Here is a 22,823-nt window from a genome sequence, read left to right on the forward strand (position 1 = left end):
TGATAATTTAATTCCTCCCCTCGCCCCGGTTTCGGCCGCGGGACCGTGTCTCCTCGCCGCCTCGGCCTCGCGCCCCCTCAGCGGGCGCCGGCGATGCCCCGTTCGAAAGAGCGCCGGCAGCCCGCGCCTGCGCACTCCCCTCCCCGCTGGAGGCGAGGGGGCGGGGCGCCCACTGCCCACCGCGCCCCGGCGAGGCGGCGGGGGGAGAAGAAAGAACTACGCGGCCCGGCATGCCCCGCGCGGCCCGCTCCCCACGGCCGCAGGGAGCGGGCCGCTCGCAGGGCACGCCGGGAGCTGTAGTTCTTTGGCGCTGGGTATTGTCTCTCCCCTTTCTCTGTCCGGGAACCCGACCGCCACCCCTGCCGGGTGAGTGCGGTGACTGACAGCTCCTTGCAGCCAGTGGCCGAAGCGCTGTGTGGCGGAGCCCGGCGCCCGTCTCCTCGGTGACCGGGGGAGCTGGTGCCTCAGCAGAGTAGCCGGAGTCCTGGGGGACGGAGGTGAGTGGGTCTGAGCGGGGCAGCGCCCACCCCTGCCGCCCGGCTCTCCCCTCCCCCTCGCCGCCGAGCGCCTGGCCCGGGACCCTGCTCGGGGTGTGGTGGAGGAGGGGGGCGCAGCAGATGGGCGGTGTGAGGGGAGCCGAGGGGGGGAGGGGAGGGGAGCGCGGCGGCGGGAGCAGAGGGGGAGGGCAGCGCCCGCGCCGCCCCCTCTCCGCGCCCCTTGGGCTGCGGCGCTGCCCGCGACCCCCGGCGGGCAGCGCTGAGGGGGGTCCGTCCGCGGCGGGGGGGTCGCGGGTTCTCCTCGCCCTCCCGTCTTTTTACCGCTTGATTTTTCAAACCGTCCCTCCGGGCTCAGGTGCCGCTTCTCCCCTCCCCGCAGCTCCACCCTCCCGGGAAGCCTCTGCCCCGCGGGGCGGTTAATGTGTAACCCCGCGGACCGTTGCTCGAGGCGGGGAGCGGCGGCGCTGACCCGCCGCCCGCCCCTCCGCTCCGCGGCCTGCCGGCTCGCTCTCCGCGCCCAGCGCCCGCGGGATGCTCCCGCGCCCCGCTGAGGGCAGCGCCTGGCCGCGCCCGGCGCCCGCCCGCTGCGGGAGCCCTCCCCGGGAGGTGGGCTGCCGCGGGGTCGCTTGTGCCGCCGAAGAAGCCGGTGGTGAAACTTTTGGAGCGGCTTTCCGCAGCGTTGCAGCGGGAGTCAGCCGTGCCCCTCCTGGCTCTCGCCTTTGCGTGGAAGCGCCGTGAGTGCAAACCATCCCAAGCCTTTTCCCGGTCGCTTTTATCCCTGAGCAGTTCTCGCGTGTCGCTGCTTCATTCTGAAATGCTGCCCTTTCTCGCGGCGTCCCAGCAGTTTTGGAACGTATTTGCAAGAAAAGAAGGGGGAAAAAAAACGCCTAACTACCAACAAAACCTTTTCACGTTCTTAAATACAACAAATAAATTAATCTGAATTGTAAACACATGACTGTTTATACAATAGCTTTAGAAAACTTTGTCCTTAGTCGCATGAGTCTCGCTAGACAAAAACAGCAAATGCCCTATTTGTGTTCTTTACACTTTGTACGCTGGCTGCAGTGTGAGAAAGAGTTTTTATTAACAACTATTTTTTAGCCTGCTGTTACTAATTAAAGTCAGTATTTTTTGAATGATCGCACTAGGTACACCTAATTGTTTTTCTGGCAAAGCAGTTGCTGCTTATACAGGAAACATAATGGTATGTTTTCCCAATTGTGAAATGCTGATAAGATTTTTCTATTAAAATATCGTCCCGCCCAAGTTCTCAAACAGCTGGTAGCTGTCTTCTACAGGTTGTGCTGTTACATTTCTCGTGTAACTTGTCTATAAACATGTACTGCGTTTGAATAGTGAGTTCAAATTTTATATTCAAATTCAAATTTTATAACTTCATTTGATCTTTGTAGTGGCATCATTTGTGAAAGTTAGTTCTGCCTTAATGAGTGGCACCCATGCTAAAGAGTCTTTTGCAATACTTCAAGAGGTGTGTGAGGGATGAGGGAACAGTCTCTCTCCTCTATGTGCTTCCACTTTGCACACTTTATCCTCTTGCAGTCTCACTATTGAAAAACAAAATGAAGCCAACCAGTTCTCTGCTTTTCAAAAAAAAAAAAAAAAAGAAGGCACATTAACATGGATACTGTAGAGCTGAGTATCAGCTCATTTCCAAAGGCTTTTCAAAATGAACTGGTGGTCAGTAATGTAGTCTTAAACTTCACATGCTCTCTCCCTTACTGCCCTCTGTAACTGTTAAGGTTGTAGTCTAATCTAGACTATAAGAGGAGTATATATCTCCTGTTTCTGTTTGCTCTTTTTGTTGCTATGAGTTAACAAGAGCAGAAGCAGGAAACAAACCACCTCTCTTCCTTGAAAGTAAGCAAATAAGTATTATTTTCTCTGTAGTAAAGGGTTTGAAAATGACATGAAAAGCGAGCATGGATATGTAAAAACATTACATAAAGAAATGCAGTGTTTGTGGGATAAAGTACAATTCAACTGTAATGTATTTTTGGTGCTTTATACCCCCCAAATAATTGATTGAAATGGTAGACCAGAACGTATGCTGGCAGAAAACTCAAATGTTTCTTTTTGTTTTGCAGTCCTGTGACAAAGCTGATGTATGTGGGCAAATTAATGTTGTTTCGCATACTTGAACAACTCTTAATTTGTATATGTTAGTGTTTCTGTCTGAAATGTCCTGTGAAACATTTTGTAGTTGTTAAACTGTATTTGTTCTGTGCCATATTACTAAGCTGTGTGGGTACAAATTTTGATGAACTTTCTGAAATCATAGCAGTAATTTTATATTTGCAGTGTTCTTCAAATGATAGTACGAATTCTATATTTTCAGTGTTTTTAATAAGTATATTGAAATGTCACAAAACTATGTTATTTTCTTAAGATTTAGTTACTATGTATTACAAATTATTCTGCTTTTATAGGCCTGTTTTCTCCTATAAAATGCACATATCCTCCTGACTAATACTCACTAATGTGTTTTGGTACTGTACAGACTTTTTTCTTTAGGACTTACTTTATCATACTTAGTGATAGCAGAAAGTCAAAGTAAGCTTGGCCATGTGTAGTATTGTGGCGTAACTGTTTTTCTGACCTATTGTATATGCCTGAATGTAGTTATGCTATCAAATTAATAGAATTCAGTGCTATAATTATTAGAAGTAATTACAGTAGCATATTATTGGTAGGCTCAGTAAGATTCACTATTTAATTTGTACTGAAAATGAACAGCTCAAATCATTTTATCTTTGGTTACTCGTGACAATTATCACAGGTTATATAGTTCACTAACGATTTCATGTTTTAGTAAACATACAGACACCTACAAAGCTTTATGTCAGTGCAACTGAAATGATGTCTTTGTTTCAGTGGATACACGACACATTTTGTAACTTATTACAGGAAAAGGATACTCAGACATATGGTTACTTTGAAACAGTGGAAGTTTGTGCTGTTTTTGTGACATAACTCTTTAGCTCCATGTTTCAAATCTGCAAAGAAATTAAAAGAAAACTTAGGCAATTAGATAATTTGATAATTTAGTTTTGAACTAGTTTGTTAACAGTTTGTAACTCAACTAATCTCTGTTGGAATCTCTCTGGTTACAAGAAATACTATTTTTGTAATTTTTCCGTTTGCCTGTCATGCCATTGTTGCAGTAAAACATCTTTGAATGCTGAGGGTTCTTGCAGGAGAGCTACATTTGTCCTTTGTCTTGAAGTTTCCTAGATAAATTCAGTGAGCTGTTATTTATCAGGGGTGCAGTTGGCACAAAAAATGCGCAATAATATTCAGCTACTGAGGGAGGGAAGAGATGGCTTTTCCAGTGATGTAAGAGGGTTTTTTGTTTGTTTGTTAGTGTATATACACATTAATAGCAAAAAGCCCTTTAATGTTGAATTACTTCCTAACTTTACACTCACAAAATTACACAAATAAATTAACAGCTGGAAGTCTTCACACCCCTGGAACTTCATCATTAGAGAAAAGTAATGTATTAGCAGCCTGATGTTTTGTTTTTATAATGGTCAAGTGTTGGAATGACGTTCCCTTATCAGTGGTTATCATCTGGAATAAATGCATGATGTGTAAGGGGCATAGATTAGGAAGGCAAATAGATAAATTGACTTGTGAATAGAGTTAAAAGGAATCCTCTCATATCAAATGTGGAATCATGAGGTAAGACAGTGCTGGGGTTTGCTTCTTCCCAAGAGCAGCCTAACTACACTTTCATTGTGTGTTTTTTTATGGTTGCATTTAAGGTATTTTTTTTTATACATTAAAAAGATAGTTGGAAAAATCTGTTTTTTCTTATCAGCCACTTCAACATTACAATATTGGATCTTAATTTTTTTGTTACTACCACTTTTTATTATATTTTTTTGATCAGATTATTTATAATCTAATACTCTTTTAATTGTTTCCTTTCCTCTTGCAAGCTAGTACCACACTTTTAGGTGCCAGATACTACAGTGCTTTATGTTGACCAGGTTAGCAGCTCAGTTTTGGAGGGTACCCAAGGGACACATTAGGCTATTCTCCAGAGAGTTGAGAACAGAAATATTCACTGTAAAGCAAATGAAAACATTTATATATTCATGCTCCTAGATAGCAGGTTTTTATTTACGGTTGGGCATTTGTTGGTTAAAGAACTATACCTTGAAATGTTTAATGAGTATTCTCAGAAAGTACCAGACCTAATTAGAGATAGCTGAATGCACAGTGATCTCTTGGTTCACAAGTTTAGCCTCATCAGGAAAAGGTCAATCTATGTTTAAGGCACGAGACTGGATGCAAGTTGACAGGGGTCTTTCACAGCAACGTGTGAGTTTGGTTAAATGTTTGCAAAGCATTTCTTATGTTATGATTTCCATTCAAAGGTTAAGTGTGAAGTTTCATTACTTCTTAAAGCTAAGTTATTTTCTCAAATTATAGGGAACTGTTGTTATTGAAGCTAGATAATTGCTATATTAAAACAATTTGTGAAAACCATACTACATTGAACAGTCACAGCTGCACCATGGAGACATAAAAACCTGATGTGCCTTTGTTCAAAAAAATGCAGACTAAAACCCAAAAGTAAAGCCAAGTGAATGTCTTCTGTAGTATCTTGGAGGCTGTCCTGTTTAGGATTTGGAAGGGTCCTAAGGGAATCACAGCCTGTAGTTGAGTATTTAGCAGAATATTCAAGAAACAACAGTGTTTTCTTAAATTTGGTAATCAAACAGCTCGTATGTAGTTAAGTAGTTAAGACTTTTATGCTAAATTGTATTTCAGAGTTTGGGTTGGTTTTTTTTTTTTGGTGGAACTTTTGAAGTCATGGCCCTTCTGTTTGTTCTATCGTAGGCAGAAATAGTGTGAAAGTAGTGTGCTGTGGATTGCATCACATTCTGAGTATGGGTTTTTTTGTTATTTCTGTAGCCGAGAGCAATGTCAGAAGGATTTCTTTGTCCTTTTTCTTCCATGCAAGTAATGGGTTGGAGACCACTAATTTAACACTTTAGATACAATAAACAAATGTGTGTCTCTCTGTGTGTGTATCTATCTATTTATCTAAAATGTTGTCCGCATTTTGCCCACATATACAAGATACTTGCTTTCAAGTACCTTATACACTTTAAGTATGTTACAGTGTGACTGGGTTATGACTAAGCCTGTGGACCAGCTCAGAGAAGTAATTATTTTCAGATTAGTTCTCACTTGTGCAGGCCGAGTTTATTGCAATTTTATGTAGCTGTAGTCCTTCAGTTACTTCAGTCAGTCATCCTCCAGGCCTGTGGAAGTAAGAGTTCATATCGTGCAACAAGGGGATAGTTACAAAAGTTGAACAAGATGTCACTTCTGTTCTTTGTGTTAAAACATTTTTATGCATATGAACCTGCTTAGTGGAGTAAACCTCTCCAATGGAGAGGAATGGAATTTACCATGGAAAAAACAATGGAATTTACCTGAGTATGATTAGAACGAGACATGCAGACTTCAGTGTCAACACCAAAGTGTACTGAAATCTACTATTTCTTGCTGTTCATATAAAGCTGCTTTATTGTAATTGTAAAGTCATGACTAGATTAATACTGGCAGCATGTGGAGTTCCTTATTTTTTCTTCTTTTTTGGAAGTTTTTATCTAAACTAAAACACATGGATGTTGGAATGACTGACTGAAATGCATTTTTTATAGTGTTTGCTTTCTGACAAGTTATTTTTGAGTAGATTAATTGATTGGTGTAACAGAGTAAATCTGATTTTGGATCCCTTTGGTCTAATACGTGACTGACCATTTGTTGCATATGTAACTGAAACGTATGTGTGAAAGTTGAAGTTTGAGATACTTATTTTAAGCTGCCTTTACAGTCAGTCAGTGGAGAGATACAGGCAACTCTAGGGGTAATTTATCTAACCTGTTTTACATGGATACATTTGGTAACTGTTTCTGTACATTGAGTATAAAGGGGGGTGGGCTATAGCTGAGTAGATACACTTAAGCTCTAATTTTTATTTTGCTGGGAAAGGATAGATGAGCTTCATGCAGGATTTTCACTGTGCTGTAAAATGTGGTGGTATTGCAATGGTGTGGTAAGCCAGAAGTTAACTGAATAGTAGGTAACATGGTGGAGTTGGGGAAGATGTAACATGCTGTAGTATAAAAACACTGGCTGTACATCAGAAGACTTAGATTCTCTTCTTAGCTTTGCCATTCAGTTACTTCGCCATTTTGGACAGCCACTTTATTTGCATTTGCTACTGCTTTCTCATCAGTAAAATTAAGACTGTGGTACCTGTTCTTTTCAAATTGTTTTGAGTGTCGTGTTAATTCTCTAGCAATAGTTTTTGGAAGAGTTCACTAGCAATATTTCTGAACAGTAAAGGGAATACTGGGTACTAAAATCCTGAAATATGACTGAGAATTAAAATGTCTTTTTTTTGTCTTTCTTTCTTTAGAGCTTCATCAGATGAAGGAGTGATACTGTGAAACATGACAAAAAACTGGACTAACTAAAAGTTTTCCTATTTTAGGAAAAAACGTCAAAATGTATAGACCAGGGGAAACGGTCAAACGACGACTCAACATGCATGCTCCTCCTCGGATAAGAAGTGTGGAAGTTGCTAGAGGAAGAGCAGGTTATGGGTTTACCCTTTCTGGACAAGCTCCTTGTGTTCTTAGTTGTGTTATGAAAGGAAGCCCTGCAGATTATGTTGGACTTAAAGCAGGAGATCAGATATTTGCAGTTAATGAAATCAATGTGAAAAAAGCCTCTCATGAAGATGTAGTGAAACTTATAGGAAAATGTTCTGGAGTCCTGCACATGGTCATTGCTGAAGGGATTAGTCATATAGATTCATGTTCAAGTGATGAAGAAGTTGGTTTTTATGATGGAAAGGGGTGGCTGAAACCCAAACCTGACTCTAAAGCTCTGGGTATAAACAGAGCAGAGAAAGTTGTTGAAGAAATGCAGTCTGGTGGCATTTTCAACATGATCTTTGAGAATCCTACTCTTTGTGCTGGTAGCTCGGATAATTCTGCACCAAAACAAAGATCGTTTTCAGATTCTGCTGCTATTAAATTTGAAACTGGAAATGAAAGTGTAAGCAATCCGAACCTACTGTCAAAGGAAGAAATATCCAAAGTCCTGAATGATGATTCAGTTTTTAGAATTGGACTGGAGAGTGCAGAAGACTTTGCGTTAGATGCAAGCATTTTAAATGTTGCCATGATTGTAGGTTACCTAGGCTCAATTGAACTTCCTTCAACAACCTCAAATTTGGAAAATGAGAGTTTGCAAGCTATTCGTGGATGCATGAGACGTCTGCGGGCAGAACAAAAAATCCATTCACTAGTGATGATGAAGATAATGCATGACTGTATTCAGCTCTGCAGTGACAAATCAGGTGTAGTGGCAGAATATCCTGCAGAGAAACTGGCATTCAGTGCTGTTTGCCCAGATGATAGAAGATTCTTTGGACTAGTTACAATGCAGACAAATGATGATGCAAGCTTGGCTCAGGAAGACGAAGGGGTTCTGAGGACATCTTGCCATGTTTTTATGGTGGATCCTGAATTATTTCATCATAAAATTCACCAGGGCATAGCAAGACGTTTTGGACTGGAATGTACAGCAGATCCAGATACAAATGGTTGTCTAGAGTTTCCAACATCATCTCTACCTGTTCTTCAGTTTATTTCTGTCCTGTATAGGGATATGGGGGAATTGATTGAGGGAATGCGTGCGAGGGCTTTTCTTGATGGTGATGCAGATGCTCATCAGAATAATAGTACAAGCAGTAACAGTGATAGTGGAATTGGAAATTTTAACCAAGAAGAAAAGAATAATAGAGTTCTGGTGGTTGATTTAGGAAGCAATCCAAGTAAACACATTCCTAACAGTATATGGGAAAATCCAGTAGGAAGGGGACAAAATCAGCCTGCTTCCCATTGGAATGGCTTCTGTCATGAACAAGAAGGAAACATTCCTTTAGAAGTAATTCAGAATGATAAGTCCCAAAATGTTAGCAAACACTTAAGTCCTTCTGCTCGTATTGAAGTTCCACTGGTTTCCTCCCGAAATTCAATACCCCCATCAAAGAAAAACGCTGCAGGCATAGGCAATCAAAGGTGGTTGCCTGTGCATGTTTTACAAGAATGGCAGCATGGAAATGCTAGCGACCAGGAGTCTTACACCGATTCTACGGACGGCTGGTCAAGTGTTAACTGTGGGACTCTTCCCCCACCAATGAATAAGATTCCAGCTGACAGATACAGAGTCGATGGCAGCTTTGGTCAGCCACAGTTAAAATCTCACAAAAATGAATGGTCTAAGAAGATGTTTTGCATGCAGAACAAATTTGGCCCTCCGCACAGTATTAGGAAGTCTAAAGAAGATAAAAAGGTAAGAATATGTTGATACTGTTCCTAAAAAAACAAAAAAAACCCCAAACCCAACAGCCTATGGTATTATTACACCATGATATTTGCATACTAAAATTTAAACATGTATTATATAATTTATAAAATTTCAGATTAAGAAAATAATATGGTTCTTTCTCCTTTGCAGAGGCTTTGCATATTCCTGTTTAATTGAGTGCAGCTCTGGAATTGTGCTTCTTGCTGGAAGTGTTGTCTGTTAGAGCTTTCTCACATTTCTTCTTGTCTCTTCATTGTTTCCAAATGTTGCAGTGGCATTGCAATAAAAGGAGACATGACATTCGAGCAACTTCAGTTCCTTCTGACCTCCAGCAGCAAAAGAATGGAAACAGTCTGCATCTTTAGTCTGGTTCCTTTTTTATAGAAGACTGGCTTGCAAATGTTATTATTTTAGTGATATCTATTTTCATAGAGTTGTAGTCTCATCATGAGTCAAAAACTTGCATTATACACTTTTAACTTTAACTGAATAAGACAATTTTATTATAAAAATTCACTCCAGCAAACCTCTCAGTACAAGTAGTGTTAAACCTACATCAAAGGATAGGCGTTAGTGGTGATTATAGTGTCCACTACTAGGTCATAAATCTAACATTCTGCCAGTAAGCTGTAACTCAAATTTTATTCCACATTACTACTTCATCTACTTGTTTTGTCTACTATTAGGCTTCTATAAACCAAAGCGAGAAGATTAAAAAAAAAAAGTGTGGGAGGGATATGCAACATAATTACATACTGTTCCCTTTGTCACATACAGGTTTTGCTGTTGAGGGAATTAATCTCATGGGAGTCTGTTGTTGATAACTGGGATTCTAGTAAAGTGGAGGTCATTGGTCTTACACTACAAGAGTTAGTAGCAGAGTTGTATCTAAAACATTTGCTGACTCCAGAGAGAGACAGAACCTTATACTCCAAATTAGTCTTCAAGAAGCATTGTCCTTCCATGAGGAAGTATTGCTTATAGGATTGATTCAAGTGTCCATCTCCAAATCTGTTTTTGAAAAAATGTTTTTTTCACCTCATTAAAAATATCGAACTGCTGCTCAAGTGGATGACAGTAGAGATTCATTAGTTGTTTCACACTGTTATAAACAACATCTTTGAGTTGGTGTGACACTTGGGCATAGAGTTTTTGGGGATTAGAATGCAGAATTTCAGAACATTTTGGTTTTGGTGTGGAAGGAGAAATTATTTTTTATTGCTTTTCTTGCACTGTTAAGCCAACAACTTTCACATATGTTCTTTAGTAAGCTTTTTGTGCTGAAAATAAAAAAATTAAACTAGTATATATAATAGTTATACACTAGTGTATTTTTCAGGTGAAGTGACTGCTACAGGCAGCAACTTTTTCTAGACCCACAATAATGTATTACATTTCAAGTGATCTTAAATGCAAGGTGATTCACACTTTTCAAAAACCAAACAAATTATCCAAACAGAAACACTTAATTTGTAAACATTGCCCACCCAAACCACCTAACAATCAATTCTGTCTGCTACCCTGAAGACTACATGCTTCATGAACTCTTTGCTGATGGACCAAGGAAAAGGCCGTGTTATATGCAGCACCCGGTGCAGGTGCATTATGGATGTTGGTCCCAAGTGTTCTTTTGGAGCAGGACCAGCTGCATGGGATGCTGCTGAAATTCCTTCAGGGTCTCTGCAACAAGTTTGTGTCTGCAGTGTTGTCCATGATAGTAATATGGCTTAGATTTTTTTTCAGAGATTTAAAAGTAAAAAAAAATTATTTTTGAAATGTTTGAAACATTTATTTAATGGAAGTCAAGAATATACTAATGAAAATCTCACAGAAAATTTTACACTTTAAGATGAAAGATGTTCTCTATGTGGGTAAACAGTAATAATATTTCACCTACTGTATCGTTCAGATCAGCATATATCAGAAGATATGTTCCAACACTAAATATCTCAATCTTCCCTTTTAAATCTATGTACTAATAAAATAGGCATTCTGTTCTTTGATTAATAACAAATTTGTTTGCAAGACACATTTAAAATGTTCCTACATGGCTTTAGCATTTAGTCTCGTTAAGGCTACAGAACCTCTTTTGCATTGTAATTTTGTTTGTCAGTATTATTGAAGGCTATTGAAACTGATGAGAAAAGCTCATGAAAGTCTTGAAATCATTTGCAAGAGTGAGTTGCAAGCACTTAGCATTATTCAGAGTAATTCATAAAGATGAAGTAGTACTATGTTCTCATCTTAAATCTTTAACGAAAATAGTCAGAGGATGTCGTTATTGATGAATGTACCTCTGTACTTCTTTAAGTACTGCAGAAATAGGGAAAATCTATGTTTTTGCATATTAGAGCGCTAATTTCCTTTCATAAGGGAAAGATATTCAGAAATTCACACTCTTTTTGCTTTGTGTGAAGAGAAGAGGTAAGACTGTCTATTCCAAAACATTATTCAGATGGGTTAGATGCTGCGTTCTAGAAAACTGTATGTCCTCATCTTCCTGTGACCTTTTTAAGTAGTAAGGACTGGTTTCACACAGCATGCTCAGACACATTCCAGTCATGGAATAAAGTATATGAAGTGGCCACATGGGATTACATTCATATTTTTACAGCCTAGTGGCTGAGTCTAATGCTTCATTTGGCAGAGCAGTCCTTAAATGGCTTTTTAATTAAGGTGGGATTTTTTTGTCTTTTACATTAATACCAAAGGGTAATATATCCTACAAGTGGGAATGTGCAGAAGCCACTAGAGGGAGAAGAGGTTACCAAAGCTAGAGGTTTTTTGTGATGGACTCTGCACGTCCATATTATGTACCATCTTCCTTGGAGCTTTCATTACACACTGGGGAAGGGACATGAGTTCCTGCATGCAATTCTGATCTAGCAGAACTGCTGTGCAGCTAAAGAGTGATGATCACAGCATGTAATACAGGAAAATATGTTGTACTGTACAGTGCTAGTGGGGGGTAAGAGTGGCATAAACTCTTTCCTGATTTTATAGCTGCACTCATAAAACATTTGTGAATTGTACAGCGCACAAGAGCAGATGTGAGAAAGCTCTTTATGAACATATCTGTTTAAAATTGCACTTTCAGGACTGGACCTGGGAAGTGTTTCTTGTGGGTAGGAATAGGTATGGCATTTCAGACTTCAGGTTACAAGGAAGTAAACATGTTTTCTGAGCTTTGTTTTCCCGCTAGTGTTGTAGTCCCTTTAATGATGATGCTTTCAGCTCACAAATTAGAATTGTGGTTAATTTTGTAATAATTGGCAAAAACACTCTTGAAATATTAATATTCTTCACACTGCTACAAAGCATTTTAAAGTTCAAGTGTGAATAGTTGAAAAAAATTAAAAACACCTAATTTGATTAAACATTACTGGATACCATGAGGTTTTTTGTTTTTCTTTAAAATGTTGTAAGGAATTTATCCCTAAATTACTGAACTCATACTTTCACAATTGCTGTATTTTTTTGTTTTTTAATCTTTGGCTTTTAAAATGGTGGTTGTACATGGGAAGAGGAGAACCAAATCAGGGAAATTTTTGTTCTGTTCCACCTCTTCTGGACAGATACTTACTGGACGGTATCTCTGGCCCTATGCACCTCTAAAATTATTTCCTGTACTGAACTTCATGTTTCCTGTGTTTCTTAAAAGTTTCATGTGAACAGATTTCTACTGAAGCATCTTATGAGACTTTTTTTGGGGTCTCCTTGACTAGTGGAAGGCCTGATGGTGTTGCTGAAATTCACTGAAAGGAAGATCCTGGAAGGTGGCTTTGACTCTCAGAATGACTAAGGATGATTTCTGGCAGTAAGAAGCTTCTGAATTGCTGTAAGACTGATACTGGGGAGCACTGTGTGGTCTAATGAGGTCTATGAGACTAGCAGGTGAAGAGACTGGTTGTGGTTTCAGTGGGAATGGAATAATTCCTGCTTTTTTTTTTTTTGCTTACTCCTTTTGCACTGTACTACTTTTGCTGTTGCATTGCTACTTCCACCTTCTTCAGCATCCCACTAAGTTCCAGTCACTTGCCTACTCACCCTTTTGCATCACTTTGGGTTACACAATAGAAAGGCACCATAAGCAATATGAAAACATCAGGGATGTTAGGATTGGCAAGGGACTTGAGAAATTGCTGAACAAGGAAGCATTCCTTTCCCTCTAGAGTAAATTAATATAATACGTTTGATTTTGCTCAACCCGCACTCTCTGTTTTCGGGCTAGCGCCTGGCCAAAAATATGTCTACCCATTACTGTTTTAAATTAAGTTTTACTGGGAAAATACTCCTTTTTCCACTGGAAAGCTTCATAACAGTCAGTTTAGTCTTTGAGTTTTCTCTCCATGAGGACAGAATCCTAGGCATTGACCTCTCACCGTTCTTTTTTTTTAAAAGGAAAGTCTCTTTTAATATTGTGGAGGCAAGTATAATATTTAAGATCACAAGAGGTTTTACAACCTGAGCTTAATAACTAGTATTTGGGTACTAGGTTTATTCCGAGTGAATATGACAAATCTATTAAAAAGTAATTTAAAAGCCTTTTAAATTTTAGGTATTGATTTTTAGAAGCCCTTTTCTGCTTCACATTTGTTGTAAGACTTCCGTCTTGACCACATTATTGTTTGTGCTCATGAAGAGTGTGAATTTGTAAACAGATCCTATTTGTAGATCTTAGAGGAAGAAAAAATAGATAATCTCATTGTCTGAGACTCACTGGACAATAGTATTGTAAATACTTTTTTTTTTTTTAACCAAAAAACGTATCAACTGCTTTATAACCTTCATGACTTAAGATACAGAAAGTATTGTAAAAATGTAGGCGAGAGAAGACAGGTAAGCAGTACTGTGGGGTTCACTAATGCATCTTTCCTTGCTAATATATTTCCTGGGTTACTATTATTGTTACTCTGTTTTGATCAGAAGTTTAACTGTAACTACTTCAGAGTCATCTTTGTTTCCAAAGCAAGTGTTACTGAAAAAGATACGCTGTTCAAGTTAAAAATGGAATAGGTTTTTTTTTGGTGAAAATTTGTAATCTGCTTCAAATCCAAGAATTGCAGATTTTAATATTGGTAACTGGATGGTGAACTAACTGAAAGGCAGATATTTTAGATGCAAATACAATGTTGGCAAAGCTGTGTGGTTCCCATATTTGTTTTTTGTTGTATAATTACATGTTTTTTTCCCTTTCCTCTACAATTCTGTTTGCTCACTAGCTTAAATTGTTCCACCCCAGCTGTTTATAAAGCAGAATTAATGGCAGCTGGATTGCTATTCTTACGCAGTACAATTTAATGTTAACATTTGGAATTATAGGCTTTGATCTGATTTGAGATGTACATATATACCTTAAAGAGAACTCAACTGAAATCCCAAACACCAGGCTAGATCTGAGAATGTGCTAATGTGAATTAATCTGCAAAGTGGTATTTGTATGAAATAGGTCCTCTGATACATTTTGCTATGAGAAAATGAAAAGCAATTAAATGTTTAGTAATTTCATGCAGCCTTTTCATATGTATTATAATCTTCTAAAATAATGATTTAAAAAATGGTCAGTTCTAGGATCTTAAAGAATGTATAAAAAGCCAAAATAATGCTGGGTTCTTTTCTCTGAAAAAGAAATTAGGTAAAATCTGGACAGTAAAAGTCTGCAGAGCACTGTTGACTGTGAAATTTTCTCATTTCAAATTTATGTGTTCAAAATTATTCTCATTTCAAATTCATTCAAAAAAATGAAATTATCTCATTTCAGATTTAGAATTTTTCATTACACCTGAATTTAAATATTTTCTAGATCAAGTGTAGGTTTGGACTCCAATTAACATCACAACAATTAAGGGGAGATGCAGGTATCTAAGTATTTCTGAGCTAGTTTTGAGTTGCAAAGTCACAGGAGAAGGTAGTACCTTGAGAAACAAAGAGAAACAATGAAGAAAATAGTGTGAAGAAAAATAATTAGCACAGAATGAATTGAAATAATGAAAAATGGCTTTAAGTTTTAAACGTAGAAGCTTTGAGATAAGAGATTGTAAAATTATTGTCTGAGCTTTCAGTTGCATGAAGATAGACCCCAATTCCTTGCAGTTGAGAAGATGTAGAGAAGAAAAGAAAAGGAGCTGTAAAGTACCAGTTCTTCACTGGAGAAGAAATAGATCAATATGGAATAAAGGTCTTTAATTAACAAAAATCAATATGGAATTGCTAAAACTTACTTGAAGTATCTAAACAGAAACATGGAAAAATGGATCCTCAAGAAAAAGACTTGAAAATTAATCCCATCAATAAAATGGCCATCAAGACATCAATAAGTTTGCAAAGATAGTACCAGAGAAGGATATTCTGCATCATCAAACCAAGTTCTAGCTCTTTTAGGCAGTCATGTGTTATGCCTTCCATACACTTAGCAGTTGTACCTTTGAAAAAAATGTATTTGCACCCTGCCTTCCCTTCCAGCCTGCTTTCTACAGGAACAATATTCCATCAGTATTACGATGGTAGAAACTTTTTTTATTTTCCAGTTTGAAATCTAGTCATGGCCACATTATACCCATTTCTTCTGCTGCTAGTGTATCCTTTAGTGAAAGTGACTCTTTCTTCAGTGTTTACCTTTTTGCTTATGCATTTGTTTGATGTAAAGCTCTTAGTCCTTTAGTCTTCTGGAAAGTAAAGTTTTCATTCTCCAGATAACTTCAGTAGCCCTTTTCTGAACCTATTCTAGTTTAAATTCTTCTTTCTTGGAGCTGAGTGACCAAAATTTTATGGTGATTTCCTGGTCAAGCTTTTGTGTAATTGTAGTGTACGTTTTCCTGTCTCTATTGTTAATACTTCATACAATACCTCTTCATATATTATTTACTTTTTTCATAGCATATAGCATTGATGGTTAATACTTATTTTGTAATCGATCAGTAAACACATCCATATGTATCAGATGAGATATCCAATATTGAGGTCAGTATCCTATTTTGGACACCGGCCAGGAGCAGCTGCTTAGAAAAACCATGGAAGAGCAGTGAAAAATATATCCTTCTAATTTTCAGCAGCATGTGGTTTAGAGACTGTCCTCTGGTAGAGACACCATACACATCATTGTGTGTAATAACCTTGGTGAACCTTTGTTCTTGAATTTGTTGTTTCTTAAACTTGGTTGTACTTTTGGCATTCCTGCTATCACTCGACTTATCTATTCTGCAGTTTAATAGCGTGGAAAGAAAACAGTACATAATTGTACTTTCCATGTAGTTTCATTTCATACCTGCTAATATTTGTCATGAGAAACACTGAACAATGTTATTCTCTATTTATTTTCTCTTAGTAATTTTATTTTGTTTTAAACCTCAACCACCAATCAGTTACTTTCCAAGCAGAAGTCAGCTTACTCTCCTCCCATACAAACATTTTTTTGTAATTGTAATCTTCCTCCCTTAGTTGTACTATATTACTTTTGAGATGGGTTGACCAAAACTATAAGCAGTTTTTAAAATGTGTGGGCAGGCAATGCATTCATAAAGCTTATTTCTTGCTTTCTTTTGCTTTTCTGATGATTCTTCATTTGCCTTTTTGATTGTTACTGATTGTTGGGCTATACTGACTTAATGTTCCCAGCTAATGCCTACCTAATGTTCAAGATGATTTGGAACCAATTGTTATGTGTGTACTTGTAATTTTCTCCACGTTTTCCCCTAGTGTACTCAGGTCATTCTGTTCCTCTGCAATTTCCAACTAATAAGTTTCCAACTCATACAAGATACTATTATCTAGTTATACTGAGAAAATGATCTTACTATTCCATCTGTATTAATACCATCAACATGTGTTTTTGTTTGAAAAGGGATTAGGATAGTACTGAAATGTAGGTGGTCAGTGTTTTGTGCCTAGTATCCTTAGTACAGGAGACAAGCAATACATTTCATTTACTTGGATGTCCAATGTGACAGGACAGCCTCTTTTCCATGTCTTGCCAGAGGGCTCAGAGGTCTTACATGAAATTTTACATCATTCTGATTGTATTATGGGCCTAACTGCCATTAAAAATGCCACTGTAATGGTTAGAAGGCAGTGAAATGTGTCATTATTATCTGATTAGTAAAGAGGTATTCTTAAAAGTGATCAAATCCATTGACCAGTAATGGTGAATAATACCATCTGAATCCTTTGTCATACTGGTGCCAAAAAAAAAAAAATCATTACAGGAATTGCGATGTAATTAAAGCCTGTGGAAAAGCTGTCTGTAAAGTTTGAATGATGCTAGAGCTTTTTTAATTAACTGTCCCCCACTTAACCCAATTTTGTGAGGTGATGTCAATCCACAATGATGGCAGCAGCACAGGGCAGCCTGGAGGGTGTTATTAATTCTTTTTTTGTTCCATAGCATGTGGAGCGCTCTCTGACAGCATGCCTGCCTGTATCTCGGGACTTACTGCTGCTGTTCCTGTTACGGTCCAGGGGACAGGACCACAGCAAGCTCTTTTCCCATTTACCTCCCAGATTCTTTGATCTCTTTAAGGGTACGAGAGGCCCTAACCCAACATACCCCATTTTTCAATCCACCGTGCTCTCAGGCCCCATAGACCCTCGCTTTCCAAGTCCTGCAAGTCTGCACTGTCAGTTTTTGGGTGGAGGAGCATGTGATGCTGGCTGATAGGATGAGGGGTAAAGGGAGGCCATGGAGGCCAGTCTTGCCTGTTCTGCATTGCTGTAGTGGGGCGGTCGCTCAGCTCACAGGACCCGTAATCAGGAGAATGGGCACTTAGGGATGGTAGTGGACAACAGAGGAAGATTAAGCCAAATGGTCCAGAGCGGGATTTGAGACTAATATTGATGACAGAATAATACTTGTATCAACTACTGTGGTTTAGCCCCAGCTGGCAACTAAGCACCATGCAGCTGCTCGCTCACTCCCCCCCCCGGTGGGATGGAGGAGAGAATCGGAAGAGTAAAAGTGAGAAAACTCGTGGGTTGAGATAAAAACAGTTTAATAGGGAAAGCAAAAGCCGCGCACGCAAGCGAAGCAAAGCAAGGAATTCATTCACTGCTTCCCATGGGCAGGCAGGTGTTCAGCCATCTCCAGGAAAGCAGGGCTCCATCACGCGTAATGGTTACTTGGGAAGACAAACGCCATCACTCCAAATGTCCCCCCTTCCTTCTTCTTCCCCAGCTTTATATACTGAACGTGATGTCATGTGGTATGGAATAGCCCTTTGGTCAGTTGGGGTCAGCTGTCCTGGCTGTGTCCCCTCCCAACTTCTTCTGCACCTGGCAGAGCGTGGGAAGCTGAAAAGTCCTTGACTAGTACAGCAACAACTAAAACATCTCTGTATTATCAACACTGTTTTCAGCACAGATCCAAAACATAGCCCCATACCAGCCACTATAAAGAAAATTAACTCTATCTCAGCTGAAACCAGGACAACTACTTTATTCTATGATCCTCCAAGACTTCCAGTATTTTTTGAGATTTTGTGCACTGACTATATTGGCATTACTGTGGCATCCCTGTTTCCCATCCCTTTTCAGAAGGCTCTAAATTAGGAACTTTCTTTCTGTGAAGCCTTAAACCTGCATTTTTTGTAAAGATGAACTGCTGCTCCAGACTGACCCTTCTGCTGTTTAACATCCAAGAGTAAATTTGGCATGTTTTGAATATCCACAGAAGTTTCAAATTATATGATCTGTGTATCTGGGTTCCGAATTATTATGCACTTTACCATACAAAGTCATAGAGTCAAACCTAAAAACAATGAGAGTTTTTAAAAGCTTCAATAGATGGAAATAGGAGTAGGACAAATTAAAATTTGATGATTTTGTAGTTAGTATGATTAACCTCTGTGAACACAGAATGTAGCAAATTCTGTATTAGTTGAGCTCCCTAAATTCAGGCCTTTTAAATGGTGCTGTTCCTTTTTTTTTTCTTGCGATAAAATCTGTGAATATAAGCATCTTCCTTTTGTTACGTGCCTTTTAGAGGCAATTAATCAGAAATCAGTACTCAAATTGCCACTTGTTGTACAGACACTCATAGACAGAGTTTTTGTTAAAATAATCTAATTCTTTGGACTTTTTAGTATAGGGAGATGCTTACCTGAGGAATTGACTCTCTGGAGCAGGATGGCCATTTGCTGTCTGAGTAGTGATGGTTGTTTCTGTTGCAAGCATGGTTTAGCTGGATTGTGTAAGACTCCCCAAACTATGGTTCTAGTGAATTTTTCTAATCCAGCTGGCAAGCGGTCCTATGCGACCATTCTAGCATGTACGTGGTCCTTTTGTATTGATTATCTTAAATGGTCAGGACAGAGGATAGTATACTTGTTCCACCTGAACAGGAGGAGGAAACAATTTCTATTACATTATTACATATCAGTAACTATATTTTTGTTTTAGAGCTCTTAGAACTTTGTTCATGACATGAAATTACTTTTCTTACATGTTTTTCCTCAAACGTTTTTAAAAATGATTTCACTCTTGTGCCTGTGAATCTTGTGAGAATAACTTTCATTGTGAAACAGTTTTGAAAAGCTTCCTTCTGTAAATGTACATGATCAGGCTTGTTAGAGTAGCATTTTTTTAACTTTTTAGATTAGCTCCCCTTCTTATATTTTACTTTTCCCTCTTCCTGCTATTCCACATATCAGCCAAAATCTCTGTCCCATAAAATTCAGCCCCTTTAGTTTTCCCTCAAGGTCACAAATTGTAATGTCTTTTCCATGAAAAGATTACATTTGCTAGGTGTTGTAAAGCTAGCATAAGCCTCACAGTTTTTCTTTCTCCTTTTTTCCCCCTTTGTGGATTCCTGCTGCCAGGTCCCTGTATTTTGTCATTGTCAAGGATCCCTGAACACCTAGCAAAAATCTCCCACTCACTTAGTGTCTTGTACTCCAAGAGCTGCCAGTGTCCTCTCCTTGCTACCTCCTTCCTGCTCCTCCAGCTTTAGAACTGTTGTATCAGAGGAGAGGAATCTCATTGTTGTAGAGAGACACAAAGACTATGTAGTACAAAATGGAAATTTCAGGTTGTTATGTCTGACAACTTGTTAAAAAGTTATAATACTTGATAAGTGCATTTGCTAGAATATGAAAGAGCATGATACAGCTCATGCAATAGCTGGGAATTTCTTTAAGATAATTGAAGATGTTTTCTAAAGGTGTTTGATTTCTTTGGGTTCTGAATAATTGATAAGGTTTCATCAACGTGCTTCTGTGCACTCAAGCTCCAGGTTAGAGTATCATATTGACTATCGTAGTTTCACATTGCATTTCTTTGGTAGTACCAGCTTAAAGAGTTCCCTTCACTCTCAGGCCAGAGTTGGCAGTGAGCATCATCAGTTATGTTGTCATGACTGTATGGATCTGCGTTAGAAACAGGATTATTTCATTTTGTAAACTATACTGTTGGTGGAGATGAGGGGGCAGCCTGCTGCAGTTTGGGAGCTGGCATGAGTCGTCAGAGGTGCATGCAAAGTCCTTTAAGCCAGCGCAGCTGCTGAAAAAAGTGTTATATGGAACTAGTGCCTAACTTGTTTATTAGCTAAAATTACTTCTAAGAGCCCATCCTTTTTCTTTCTCTCTTTGAAGAACTAGATTTGTGCAAGTCACCTTGTATTGGATCATTTTTGTTCTTTCTGTCCCTCCATTTGCAGTCTAAGGAGTCATATGCTTCTTCACTACCGCTGTCTTGCTAATACATGAAGTACAACATTTTCCACTTTCTCATTTGTACTTTTCTTGTACGCCTTTCTTGTTATCAGACAGAAACTGTTCTCACTCGGACACATTCACAAACTGCTGCTATATGAATCCTCTATGAATCCTCCTCTGGTGACTTTTGTTTTTAATGCCTTTCTTGTCAAGTAGATTAGGAGGTAACATCTACAAGGCCAAATAAGCAGGTTAAAAATTAAATTAAAAAAAATAATTGTATTTGAAGGGAAAGAAAGACTATAGTTTGGTCAGTTATTTCAGGGGAATGTATTTGCACTTGCCGTTTCCTGTTAGCCTAAGGAAAAGGGGTGATCTAGTCATATATTAAAAAAAAATTATGCAGACCCATTCATTGTCCTGCTTTTTCTCTTACGATTATACGTTTAATTGGTATTTCAGTCCATGCTAGTTCATACTTTTTACTTTGTTATAAGAATAGAAAAAGGAATGGATTTTTTTAGAGCATCAGTGTGTTAATTCCTTTAATCCTTTGTTGTTTTGCCTTTCAATCTGCCAAATCATAACAGGATAAAGGCTTTTAGAGATATGTTCTTTTGTACTTTCACCATGATAGATAGTAGTAGCAGGGTTGTAAGTATCTGTATTGCAAAATGCAGAGGATGTATTGCTGTAGCACATGCTTTTCACTAATCAACTTGTTTTCACAAATTTCTGTGCCTTTCTGTTTGTTTCTGTATTCCTAAAATGAAGACACTTAGTGAAGTATCAGATGGACTTCAGTTTCTAATACTGTTCTGTGATAGGATTTCTTAGATTTTCTTGAATATCTAGACACTTTTAGTGTTTTCTTTTATAGATTCAGCAACACACTGTTTCCGGAAGAGAATCTTTAAGATATGATAGTAAATAGTTCTAGGGCTTATAGGCAATCTGTATTTAAAAAACCCCACAGCCCAATGTTCATGTAGCAAATTTCAGTGTTTTAGTTTGGCAGCTAACAGTGAATGAAACAGCATTTTGTTGGTCACATAATGTACTGTTTTGAAATTTTTTTAGGTTCATTTCATGTTTTTTTATATCTGTTTAATAGTGTAATAAAGGCTTTTAGAAGTATGATAATTTCTTTATGGCTAACAGACTGCAAGATTTACATTAATATCAGTCATTGCAGTAGCAATCTCTCTTTGCTCAAATACTGTGGATTTCTTTAGCCAAGCTGATTAGTACATTCTAGTTGCAGTGGCTGTTCTCTCTTCAAGTGATGGATGCTTTTATTTCCAGTTCTTCAGAGTCCTGTGAAAAACATCTGCCAAAATGTTGCTGCGATTTGCTTAAGCTATGTGATTCTTTCTTTATGTGTGTGTGTGTGTATGCAGGGCAATTTTTTAAATTGATCTGCAGAAGGAGGTCTGCCTTCATAGTCTGAATGTCTGGAATAGAGTCAAGAAAAGATGAAAAGGGAGACTTCTCAGCACCATTACCAGGAAATTAAATACTTTGTGAACTGCAGTCTTTTTTTTTAGCAATGTCTTCCTTAATTTCCTAGATTATTAATTTGATTCTTCAGAGCAAGGAAGAGATTTTTGTCAGTTGAAAACGTTTCCCTGATTGCAATTGTTATCCAAATAGGTTGGGGAAATGGTTAGCTTAGTGAATTTTTATATTTTGTAATAATTTCTTAAGCACTGTTTTATTCTCAGGATCTTTTTTTTCCTTGCTCTTATCTTTACCATTCCATCCAGGGCTCAGTAGTGAGTTTTGTATAAGAATGTCAAAAACCGTAAATAAAAATTTTGATTAGATACTAATTTACTGTTCTCTTTTCTACTACCACAAAATTTGCAAGTGTTTTTTGTCCACTCTCCCTCTTTCTCTTTGTTATGTTTCTGACCACAAATAGGTAAGCAGCATTTACTTCTAAAATGGGGCATCTGGTCATAATTAATCTTATCTAGAATCTGCTTTTCAATAGAATGTAATTAGATTTGTCTTCAGGCAGTTTGTTCCCCTTCCTTCAATTTGTAATGTTACTGTTTCAAAATTTTTTTGAGTGTATGTTCTCTAGTTGAATGTCTTAATCTCTCAGAATTGTATACGGCAATCTCCGCTATTTAAATATATACCGGACAGTTTCTATTCTATATAAACTATATATTCTATTTGGGCTGAATTAGAAAGAAAAGTGAAAATGTATTCGTTATTCAAAATAGATAGGACTGCTATTGATAGTTTT

General features: G+C 38.4%; 1 protein-coding gene across 6 annotated transcripts in view; it reads left to right on the forward strand.

Moving 5' to 3' along the window:
* Nucleotides 1-356: 356 nt before the first annotated feature.
* The window catches only part of RGS12 (regulator of G protein signaling 12), a 98,986-nt gene continuing 76,519 nt past the window's right edge, over nucleotides 357-22,823 (forward strand). For 4 of the 6 annotated variants that reach the window (XM_075499646.1, XM_075499647.1, XM_075499648.1 and 1 more), the window contains exons 1-2: nucleotides 357-497; nucleotides 6,964-8,909. In XM_075499646.1, the coding sequence (XP_075355761.1) occupies nucleotides 7,053-8,909 (1,857 nt within the window). In that variant the 5' untranslated portion in view covers nucleotides 357-497; nucleotides 6,964-7,052. Of the gene's footprint in view, nucleotides 498-6,963; nucleotides 8,910-12,655; nucleotides 12,819-22,823 lie in introns of those variants that run through there. The other 2 variants (XM_075499650.1, XM_075499651.1) reach the window with 2 other exon arrangements.

Source organism: Mycteria americana, chromosome 4 (assembly GCF_035582795.1).
Source record: "Mycteria americana isolate JAX WOST 10 ecotype Jacksonville Zoo and Gardens chromosome 4, USCA_MyAme_1.0, whole genome shotgun sequence".
In the NCBI taxonomy this organism is placed as follows: domain Eukaryota; kingdom Metazoa; phylum Chordata; class Aves; order Ciconiiformes; family Ciconiidae; genus Mycteria; species Mycteria americana.